This window comes from Elephantulus edwardii, unplaced genomic scaffold (genome assembly GCF_000299155.1).
Source record: "Elephantulus edwardii isolate Elephantulus edwardi_28Jun2011 unplaced genomic scaffold, EleEdw1.0 scaffold00096, whole genome shotgun sequence".
NCBI lineage: Eukaryota > Metazoa > Chordata > Mammalia > Macroscelidea > Macroscelididae > Elephantulus > Elephantulus edwardii.
In genome coordinates this window covers 7851566-7863384 of record NW_006399846.1, presented here as the reverse complement: position 1 = coordinate 7863384, position 11819 = coordinate 7851566, and the positions used below count along the sequence as shown (strand labels likewise).

The 11819-nt window shown below is 43.6% G+C and overlaps 1 protein-coding gene and 1 pseudogene across 1 annotated transcript in view; one reads left to right on the top strand and one right to left on the bottom strand.

Annotated features, from left to right (window-relative positions):
- CACNA1C (calcium channel, voltage-dependent, L type, alpha 1C subunit) overlaps window positions 1-11819 on the top strand; it is an 847113-nt gene that overhangs the window by 798003 nt on the left and 37291 nt on the right. Inside the window, exons 37-40 of the mRNA XM_006891374.1 lie at window positions 1766-1931; window positions 2539-2666; window positions 3280-3376; window positions 5478-5580. Coding sequence (XP_006891436.1) covers window positions 1766-1931; window positions 2539-2666; window positions 3280-3376; window positions 5478-5580 — 494 coding nt within the window. The remainder of the gene's footprint in view (window positions 1-1765; window positions 1932-2538; window positions 2667-3279; window positions 3377-5477; window positions 5581-11819) is intronic.
- Window positions 7027-7947, bottom strand: LOC102876487 (annotated as a pseudogene).

Sequence of the window (11819 nt, the reverse complement as noted above, 5' to 3'; positions counted from 1 at the left end):
ATTGAGATTGTACACAGCTTTAGTTTGCTTGGCTCCATAGTCAACAGTCTTGGCACCAGCAGCCAGGAAATTAAAAGGCGCATTGCCATGGGAAGGGAATACTGCATGGTTTAAAATTAAGAAAGGAGTGCTTCAGAGCTGTCTCCTCTCTTCATACCAATTCTATCTGTATGCTGAGCAAATTATTCAAGAATCTAGACTTTATGAAAAGATTGTGGCATCAGAATCAGAGGAAGACTCATCAATAATCTTCCTTTTGCAGAAGACACAATCTTGCTTTCTGAAAATGTAGAGAACTTTAAATACTTGTTGCAGAAGATCGAATAATACAACCTTCAGGATGGATTGCATCTCAATATCAAGAAAACAAAAATCCTTACCACTGGACCAAGAGGCAACATCATGATAGAGAAAAGATTGAAACTATAAACAACTTCATCTTACTTGGATCCACACAGTAAACATCTTTGGTAGCAGCAGTCAGGAAACCAGGAGATGTAATGCACTTGGAAAGTCTACAGTCAGTGACCTTTCCAAATTATTGAGATGTCAGTTTGAGAAGTAAGGTGCACGTGATTCAGGACAGTCTTTCTGATCATTTTCTATGCATCTGAGAGCTGGACAGTGAATAAGGATGACAGAAGAAGAATTGATGCCTTTGAGCTGTAATGTTAGAGAAGAGCATGGAATATTCCATGGATGGCCAAAAGAACAAATATTATTGAAGAAAGTGTAGCTAGAGTGCTATGTGGGGGCAAAGATGATAAAGCTTCATCTCAGTAATTCAGCTATGTTGCTTGGAGAGGCTAGTCCTTGGAGAGGGACATCGTGCTTAGAAAGGTGGAGGGTCAGTGAAAGAGAGGAAAACCCTTCACCGATGGATTGACACAGCGACTGCTGCACTACAGGATCAAGTGCGTCAGAAAGTGTGAGAATGGCACTGTGTGAAAGGTTCAGAGCTGTTGTTCAAATAGACTCGACATCCCTAACAACAACAACAATAATATTCATAGAATAATCATAGAATATTCACCTTTATAACAGTTAAAATGGGTTATCTATAGCTACATACAAAGAGCCCTAATGGTAGCCCTAGTGGATTGAGCATTGGGTTTTTAAGAGGAGGTCAGTGATTTTAATTTATCAACCATTCCACAAGAGGAAGGAAGGAAGGAAGGAAGGAAGGAAGGAAAGAAGAAAATAGATGATTGATAGGTAGATAGATAGATAATAGACTATAAATAGATGATAGTAAGATAGACTGTAAATGGACTACTATAAATAGATAAATATGGGAGAGAGAGAGATAATAGATGATTGATAGATGATAGACTATAAATAGATGATAGACTATGAATAGATGATAGATAGTAAGATAGATAGACTATAAATAGATAGACTACTATAAATAGATAAATATGGGGGAGAGAGAGAGAGAGAGATAACTGTAAATATGTACAGCCTTGGAAACTCTATAGGCCAGTTCTGCTCTCTCCTTTAGGACCAAACTCCCAAATGTATTAAAATGGCTAACTCTCAAAAATGTAATGTGGATTACAGAAGGAGCAGGTTTACAGAAAAAGTATAATCTATTACCTTTGGTATAAAATTTCAAGAAAGTGCTAATGTACTAAAATATTCAAGGAGCAACAAGGACCAAAGTCAATTTAGTAAGAGAAAAGAGAAGAGTTCCGAATATGCTCCCATTGTTCTAGTCAGGTGAGATTGCTTACTTTGGTGTTCACTCTCTCACTTTCTCCCCCAGGTGTGCCACGGGGGAGGCTTGGCAGGACATCATGCTAGCCTGCATGCCAGGCAAGAAGTGTGCCCCAGAGTCTGAGCCCAGCAACAGCACAGAAGGGGAAACACCCTGTGGCAGCAGCTTCGCTGTCTTCTACTTCATCAGCTTCTACATGCTCTGTGCCTTCCTGGTGAGCCACGATGGGAGCCGTCAGCCACAGGGCGTGAGGATGCAGGTTCAGGACAGCTTCAGCCCTTTTCACTGACATTCACATTAGGGGTAAACCTGTCCAGGGAGCTGGTTTGAGCAAATTAAGGCAGTAGGATTGTCCAGCCACCTGGAGACAATGGCAGAAAACTCTGGCCAGAGCTCAGGAAGTCCACTCACCGCCTGCATTGTCCATTCTTTGGTCTTTGCCATGGTAGCACTGTCCAGCAGGCCAGAGGAATGTGTGCTGAGGCAAGGAGAGAATGCACATTCTCTATAGGAGGGGAATATGGTAGATGGAATTTGCCTCCTCTCCTCAGTAGCATTGCTCAGCAGCTTAGTGGGAGGGAAGTTACCCTGCCTCCAAGTGATGTTCATCCTAAATAACTACGAGGTCGTGCATCACATTTCTATCCAAGAGACACAGGTTCCAGGACCTAGTGTTTTAAATAGTGATGTATGGCTGGTCTTTGGAAATACTGACTTTTTCCATACATGAGTACCAGTTAGCAAAATGGATTCAAGTAACTGAGACTCAAGAGTCTGAGCGTCCTCTTAGAGAAGCTGATCATACCCTCTGCTCTCTGCAGATCATCAACCTCTTTGTAGCCGTCATCATGGACAACTTTGACTACCTGACAAGGGACTGGTCCATCCTTGGTCCCCATCATCTAGATGAATTTAAAAGGATCTGGGCAGAATATGACCCTGAAGCCAAGTAAGTTCTCAGAAGGAAATTTGGATTAAGTGATCAAGTATCTCTACCTGTAAGGAGGGTGCAAGAAGGGCCAGCACTGGGTGGATCAATTAGAAACACCGAATCAACAACAAGGTCAAGTGTCTAACAATAAACAATTGGACACCTTTGGCAAAGTCACTAACCATAATGGTTATCTTCAGTGGATAACAGACCTTAATGTCAGGAATGACTATTGAACAACTTAAGTTATGACATTTAGGACAAGATACATCTTTGTTCTATTCCTGCCTGTGTTCTAAGGATACCTTCATCAATCAACCACGTTTGATTGACAGTCAGTACCTCTTGCTCATATGTATATGGTAGTTGATTGAAACAGAAATACATGATGAGAATCATAATGCCCTACAGAAATCCTTTCTATCTTGAACGTAGCACTGATAGAAAATTATTCATCAATATTAAGTATGTTATTTTCTTGTACCATGCAGTTCTACAACTCGGCACCAAGTATGTCTTGCAGACTACAGTTTACAGAGTATCCCCTGTGGGTAGACGGGCTCCACCTCTCAGATTCATGAGTCCAGGACTGTCCTCTAACTGCTCTTTCCTCCTGACCTTGCTTTTCTAGGGGTCGCATTAAGCATCTCGATGTGGTGACCTTACTCCGGCGGATTCAGCCCCCACTAGGTTTCGGGAAGCTCTGTCCTCACCGCGTGGCTTGCAAAGTAAGAAATGACCTGAATTCCTGGGGAAAAGAGACAAGAGGGGAGGCGAGATGCTCAAGATGCCTATTTGTGTTGTGACTTTGGTCAAGCCACTAATTCTTTTAGGGAATGGAGGCGATATTCTAAGTGTCTAGAGAAAAGTGAGCTGAACCCAGGTATATTTGAAGGTTGCTGATAGATCCGAGTGTTCAGATTATGTGAAGGAACAAGTCAATGCCTCATATCCCAGCAAGCCCTGTGCCCAGTCCTGAACAGAGGATCTTGCATCTTGCTCAGAGTGGAGATTTGCTACCCCATCAGCCTGCGTCTAGAATAGAGAAGATGCCACCCAAGCGTCTTCAGAGACTTCCCAACCTAGGACATTGGGAGGACTTCTCTTCTTAGAATCAGAAGGCCATTAGAGAACCGATGCATCATCAGCTTCAGGGATTTGTGAAGCCCTAAAGTTATAGCACAATCACTGAAACATGAATTTTACCAGGAAGGGGATCCTTTCCTTTCCAGCAGATGCCTATGTGAGTCCATGAATCCCAAAAAGCTTAAGGCAAATACCTTATGTCCATTCAACTCAACTCATATGGCATTTGCATGTTCCTGGGGGTTAGAACCTCTTTAAAATGTGTGCTTTTGAGGGAGCTCTGATGGCCTAGTGGCAAGACATTGTGTGGCTATCCCAAAGGCATGTGGTTTGAATCCACCAGATGCTCCGCTAGAGAAGAAGGGGCAATGTCCTATGCCAGTCAATCTGACACTGTGGTATACAGCAAGAAAGGAAAAAAAAAACAATCAAATAAAAATGTGTGCTCTTGGGTCTGTCACTCTAATTGTGGACTTGGAGACCAGCAGTCACTAAAGGATGTCCTCTCCACTGTCTCCCCTTCCCTTCCAATCATCATTTCACCCTATTCTGGTCACTCTGTGCCCCCACTGGAACAGTAATGAGCTGAAACAGTTGGAAGGAGTTGAAGTCAGAGAGGATGAGACCCAAAGCGCAGGAAGAGTCTTCTCCTTGGATAAACCACTCATAGAAGTGGAAGGCTTGAAAGTGTAGAAAACTTTGTTTTTGCATTTGCTCCTTTTTACCCTACTTTTCCTAGTGTACATGGTCACTTTGCCTCAGCCAGCTCCCCTGCTTCCCCTGAAGAAAAGCTTGGATCTGTAAGAGTGTAGAAACTGCAGAAGAAAAGGGAGAACAAAGTTTTAAAATGCTTTGAAAACATAGCGAAAAGCTAGAGTGGGGACAAGCACAACCACGATGGGGCTAAAACACGCCCTGTGGTATCTGACAAGGGACCCAGTGGCCCCAGTGTCAGTTGCACAGTTTACACTGTCTGTGATGTGGAGTCAGCCACGCAGGAGAAGCGTAACCCTTCTGGGCACTCAGGTTAACAGGAGGATACCATGTGGTCCCATGAGGACCATCTGTGACCACATCTTAGGATAGATGCCACAATGAATGCCATGCTGCTCTTTCTTATAATGACCCCAGAGGGTGCTGATGGGACCACAGCTTTGCAGAATGAAAGCTTAGGTTGGTGATAGGAAAGGAGAAAAGGAAGCAATACAGTACTACCTAGTGTCCGCTGGTGTCTGCTCCACCATGGTGCACATGTATGTTTTAAATATAGAGGAAATGTATGCATTCGATGTGCACGCAAACCTCCCGTTATTGTTCCTCTTATCTGGCTGCTGGTGAACACGAGCTGGCAAGTGAGCTCCCAGCAAGTGCCTGGCATGCAGCTGTCCTTTGCTACCAGTAGGGAGCAGCCGCATGACCATAGCAGGCACTGGAGCAGGAGGACTGAGTGGGTTTAATAACCTTTCACGGAATCGAAGGGCTAATGAGGACAAATGCTGTTCCTCCCTCACTCTATGGAGAGCATGGGAGTATGTAAGATGATGCAAAACCAAGGTTCCTCCCAGAAAAGTTTTGGAGTACATTTAGAGAGCCCAAGCTTCCTACCTGCTCCTGACACACATCCAGCCACACAAGACACACAGGAATTGGGGGCCTCCCTCGCAGTACTCTCCTCCTCATGGTTTTGTGGGCCTGTGAGAACTGTTTTCAGTGATCACCAGCTTTGCCTCCCTCCACCTGCAGCGCCTGGTCTCCATGAACATGCCTCTGAACAGCGATGGGACGGTCATGTTCAATGCCACCCTCTTTGCCCTGGTCAGGACAGCCCTGAGGATCAAAACAGAAGGTAAGACTCACCTATTGACCGACCACTGTGGGAGCCAGAGGGAGCCCAGACAGTGTGCCACAGGCTCTAGTGCTGTCAGAGCAGTTTGAGTAAGGGAAGGTGGCTCATACCCTCCTCCCCCATTGAAGGGGCCAGGCCAGCCATGCTGTCTTTGCTTCTTGAACGGCCACCTTGGTGAGCCTTATTTGTTTTGACCTCAAATTTTCTATCAAACCTTGTAAATTTTTTCTGAATGATAATCTTGAGGTTTTAAAATAATTTTTTTAAAAATCTGGCTTTAAATACAAACCCCAAACAACAAAAAGCTCTTCCACAAAGTGATTCAAAAATACTTTCAATTTTAAGTATAGTAGTTTAGTCTGAAACAGAAAGAGTGTTACCTGAAGCCAAGCCAAGCCTCATCTAAATGGAATTTTTATTAGCTCCAGGGGAGCCTCTCAAATGCTTAATTCGCTTTTTAAATCCAAAGGCCCTGCGCTGGGGAAAGGACATAGTGGCAAATGGTGACCGAGGTCAGTCAGCGTCATGGCGTACAGACGTGCAGAGTGCTCTGGGAACAAGACTCTCAGCCAGCCTCAAAGAGGGGGCCCAAGCCCCAAAACCAAACCAATGCCATTTGGTTTGTTCCAATTCACTGTCAGGTTTCTGAGGTGAATGAGAGCAGCCTGCCTTGTCCTCCTATGGAGCAGCTGGTGGATTTGACCCACACTCCCCCTCACCCCCAGAACCTTTCTGTTACCAGTGAGACAGGCAGCCTGCTATGCATCAGAGCTTCCTGGGGAGGAGAGGGTGGTGGGACATCTCACCTGTGCCCTCCCAATCCAGCTGTGCTCTAGCTTCCTCCCCCAGAGAGGTTCCTTCCTCAAGTTTGCACAAAGGTGCCCTATACACTAGCAACATCCTCGGCTAGGATAAACTACTAGCCTTACAATTGAAAAGTATTTCTGAATCACTTTATGGAAGAGCTTTTTGTTGTTTGGGGTGTTTTTTAAAGCCAGAATTTTTTTTTTGTTATTTTTTTATGTAACTCTGATTTATCTACAAAGTTTGAATACATTGTTTTTCACAAAAGATCCTTCCCATTTCCTTCACCCCACCCATCGAATTATGCAACCCTATGATTAATACCCTCCCCCCCATCCTCACCCCTCTATTTCCACACTCCTCCCCCCACCCTTGGACCATCATACAATAATGGTCTTACACAATATTTATCCTTGTGGGACTGAGTTAGTTCACTCACCATAATGCTCTCCAGTCCCTCCCAAGTTAGGTAGTAATTTATAAAAGCATTGCTCCTGCGTGCTGCATAGTCTTGCATTGTATGAATGTACCGCAACTTCTCAATCCAATTGTTTGTGGTTGGACATCTGGGCTGTTTCCATGTTTTTGCAATGTTGAATAATTAAAGCCAGATTTTAATTTCTAAAATTGTGCCATAAATTTCTATTGAGTGCCAATGGCCACTTCCCACGTTTGCACCAAATTATCATATATAGCTGCCAAAAAGAAGTCTGGCCATCAACAGACCAGGCCAGAGAGGTGCACCATGGTGGTATGGCTTTGCAGCTGTTCCTGATAACATCTTGCTTCGCTTCATCTCCAGTGATCTTGCCCTCCATGTCCTAAATCTGGATACTGGGGCCTCTGGCAGCACAGAGCCAGTAATGTTTAGGGCTGAAGCATAGGGCACTTATGATGGCCTCACCATCTAGAGTACAGAGGTGCTTGCCTGTATTGAGATTCCAAAGCATAGCCTGGCCAGCCTTGCCTCCAGAAGCACAGAGGGATCCATCAGAGAGATGGTTACAGTGTTCAGGTAGCCTGCATGGCCATTGTAGTTGGTTTTCAGCCTGAAGTTAGCCAAGTTCCATACATTGACCAGCTTGTCCCAGCCACAGGAGACAAGGATGGGATTGGTGCTATTGGATGGGAAGCAGACACAAGACACCCACTCCAAGTGACTCTCACCCTGGACAGTGTACCTGCAGATATTCTGGGTATTCCACTGCTTGCTGGTCTTCTCTGTAGATCCTGAGACCATCTGCAGTTGTCAGAGGAGAAGGCCATGCTCAGCACATCCTTTGTGTGGCCTACAAATCAGCATGTGACGCTGCCTGTTGTGAGATCCCAGAGCCGTAGCGTTCCATCCCAGGAACCAGAAAGGGCAAACTGGCCATCAGAGGAGATGACCACATGACTAGCAAAGTGGGAATGACCACACAGAGCATGTTGAGGGATTCTATAGTTGGTTTTATCCCTGGTCCACATGATGATGGTCTTATCTCGCAAAGCCGACTGCGGGGTGGTGGCGGTCCAGGTCACGCAGCCCTTGTAACCCTTTAAGGTGCCATGAAGGGTCATTTGTTCAGTCGTATGCACGGCAAGTACAGATGTCACTGGAATGACGAGGATGGTACTGAATAACTCAGAAACACCAACACCACCTGTAGAAAAGCTTTATAAAGGTCCCTGGGTTGCACAAATGGTTAAGTACTTGACAGAGCATTAACAGAAAGGTTCAAACTATCTAGAATTGACATTGGAAGACAAGCCTGGTGACGTGCTCTCAAGTGGTCACAGCTTCAGTCATTCTATGTCTGGGCAACTAGCAACAGGGAGAAGGTGCTGTCCCTGCTTTCCCTATTCTAGTCTATTTCCCTGCTTCTAGTCTATTCCAGTGTGGTCCTAAGACCACCTGCTTTAGGATCGACTTCAACACTTAAATGCTGTGTCCTGAGCACCAGCTCAGGTCTGCTAACTCTGAATCTCTAGAAAAAGGGCTTGGAAATTTGGAGCCAGCTGTGTACATGATTCATGTGTGAGCTAAAGTTTGAAACCTACTGATAGAGTAATTAGAGAAAACACAGATGAAGCAAGCAGCCTGCTTTCTTTTCCCTTTTTCTCAATCTTCGTGTCTCAGACTTCCAGGAACATATTTTGCTCAATGGAAGGAGTACTGAGCAGAGAGAAAGAAGAATTGAATGAGTCCCAATCATCTCATGAATGTCACGTATGAAAGCTCAGTAATTCTATGTTTCTTTCCTCATATGTTAAATAGGAAAGGCATCTCGTAGTTTAGTTCAGTGACTAACCCAGAGTGGTGCTTCTCTCAGTTAAGTCTTTTATAAAAATAAATATTAGGGAAAAGAAGAAGCAATCCAAAAAGACACATGCCACATAAAGAGCTAAACTTAAAACCAAAATAATATAAAGACTCATGCTACATTAAGAGCTAATGTTAAAATACAAAAATAATATAGCACAAGGTTCTTACTGCTAAAAAGAAAGTAATGATGAAAAGCACATACCTTCTGTAGCCAATGTAATACCCCTTTTTTAAATAAGTATAAATAACCATATTTCTGACTATGGAAAAAAATGATTATAAGTTATTGATATTATGTGCCGCTGACTCCACTGTGACTCAGCGACTGTATGTATAACAGCTCTGAACTCTGCCCTGTCCTGAACCAATCTCACTGTCTCTGACACATCTATCCTTTTTACTCTACTTAACCATGTCAGTCCGCTCATCCAGGGTCTTCGCCTCCTGCACTGTCCCTCCACCCTTCCAAGCATGATGCCTTTCTCCAAGGACTGGTCCCTCATGGCAACATGCCAAAAATATGTGAGACAGCCTCATAATCCTTGCTTCCAAGGAATAGGTTGGTTTCAACCCTCTCTAAGACACATCTGTTTCTTTTCTTTGCAGTCCATGGTATGTTCAATACTCTTTTCCAGCACCACAATTCAAAGGCTTAGATTCTTCTTTTGTCATCTTTAGTCATTGTCCAGCTCTCTGATGCACAGCAGTAATTGTGAATACCATGACCTGGATTAGGTGCACCTTAATCTCTAGACTGACATCATTTCCCTTCAGCACACGGCAGAGGTCCCTGACAGCAAATTTTCCTAATGCAATTTGTGTTTTGCTTTCCTGACTGCACTTTGGTGCCAAAGGTATTGATTGTGGAACCAAGCAATCTGAAATTGTTAACAATCACAATCCTCTAACTTCTTATTACCATCTGACTTATATGACGTACATGGGAGGGGGGGGGAAAGCTTCCCCAGATTCAAACATATTCTGTAGCCACTCTTTTTTAAGACATAAACAGGGCAAGGATAAGACAAAAATAGAAATCATCGCAGAATGAGGAAAACTATCACATGATGCAGAAGGTCTTCTGCTGAATCAAGTGTATGGTTTTCAGTTATAAGATTTAGAGCCCTATTGCAGGTAGAATTTACCCAATCAGGCAAAAGACCATGACTGGAATATTTACACCATTTCATCTTGAAAAATCATGTAAGTTTGATTCTGAGGTTCCTGACATCTGGATATGTGTGGGTCAGATGATTCGTGGGAATCAATCATTAAAGAAACACCCAGGTCAATTCTCTTAATCCGTTCATAAGTCTGCAGCTATCCCCTGGCTCTTTATATAAGTTATTGTTGTTATGTACTGTCACATAGCAACTGACTGACTCATACCTGACCCTCTAGGGGGTTTTCAGAGGCAGTAAATCCCACAGGAGGAAGTTGCCCATCTTTCCCCCACAGAGCAGTTGGTGGATTTGAACCGCATGCCTTTGAGTTGACAGCACAACTCCTTACCACTAAACCACAAACAAACTGCCCCTTCCTAGCAGTATGTAATCCATCTTCAACTCAACTCACCTCTCCACATGGTGGTTGGTTAGAAGGAGCTTAAATGACACCTGAACCCATGTTAAGAAATGAAATGCAGTTAGGGCTCTACCACAAACCTCAGCCTTCCACATTCCAAGCGTTTCAGATTTTAAGCGTTAACACAATGAAACATCTCCTCTGATTATTAAAAATCCTTTGGTCATGCTTAGGTGGTGTGCTTTTTCTTTACAGGCTGATAGATGACTCCTGTATATGGCTGATTGTTCAGGACAAGTTTTAAGGCCTCAGACATTAGTCTTTTGATAGCCAAGCATCATCTAATTTCTTCTCCATGACTTACTACAGCACCTGGTCTTCAGAGATCATCTTATGAGGGTGAACTCAGAGCATGGCTACATTGAAAGAAATACTTGCCCGAGTTTAGGCTATAAATCTCAAATTAGCAGCTCAAGTCCATTTGTACAATATATCTTGTCTGCATATATCCTCTGTCAGGAACAGCATGTTAGGTCTCTAAGAAATTATATGAGAAGGAACCTTCATATAACACTTGATAGTTCTAAAAATAAACCCGCCCACCCACTGCCATCCAGTCAGTTCTGACTCGTGGTGATCCTCCAACAACCCGATGGCAAGGCCATGTAATCTGTGACTTTTAAATAAAACCTGTCTAGGACTTTTCCTTTATAAATAGGAAAAAAAAAATCTCTTGTCATTTTCAAAGGTGTAAGAAATTTCTCACAGCTAAATATGGAGCTCTGGTGGCCTAGTGGCAAAGAGCCACAGCTTCTGCAATTCAGAAGGTATGCAGTTCGAGGTCACAAGCTGCTCCACAGGAGAAGAATGGGCAGTCTCTTCCTGTGTGATTAACTGCCTCTGAAAACCTGCCAGAGGGTCAGTTATAGGTCAGTTATGACTCTCCAGTACACCACCACCACACAGCAATCAAGAAATACCTCGTGTTAGGTCACCAAAATGTAAGGGAGGCTGGTGTTTCAGGGTGAAAAAGAATTTTCAAGAACAAACTTAGCAGGGAACTAAAGAAGTTTAGTTACTCTCCAATGAGGAAAAGGGCCAAGAACCACGAGAGGACAGCATTGATGAAGCTGAGGTTTTTATTGCAAACAAAGAGATTAGGGAAATAAAGGAGAGTCTTAGTGAGATCAATTCTGGCAGATGTTTTGGTTAGTGGACTGTGAGGTGTCCAGGAAGCAGATTAGTGTCAGCCAGGTGCATGACCAGGTAGCAGCTCCTCAGAACCTTAGGGAAGTTATTACTTTACTTGAAACAGTAGTTTTACACCTGAAAGCATGTTGTTGTTGTTATGTGCCATCAAGTCACTTGCGACTTATAGCGACCCTATGTACAACAACCCTAAATAAGGCTGTAAAATATTTATGATGTTGAGAATATTGCTTCACTCTTTCACCTCACAAACTATTTATCTAAAGATATTAAAGATAAAAGCCTTGTTGTTGTTGTTACATGCCATCGAGTCACCTGCGACTCATAGCGACCCTATGTACAACAGCCCTAAACTCCACTCTGTCCTGTGCCAATCGCACTGTCTCCGACACTCCCA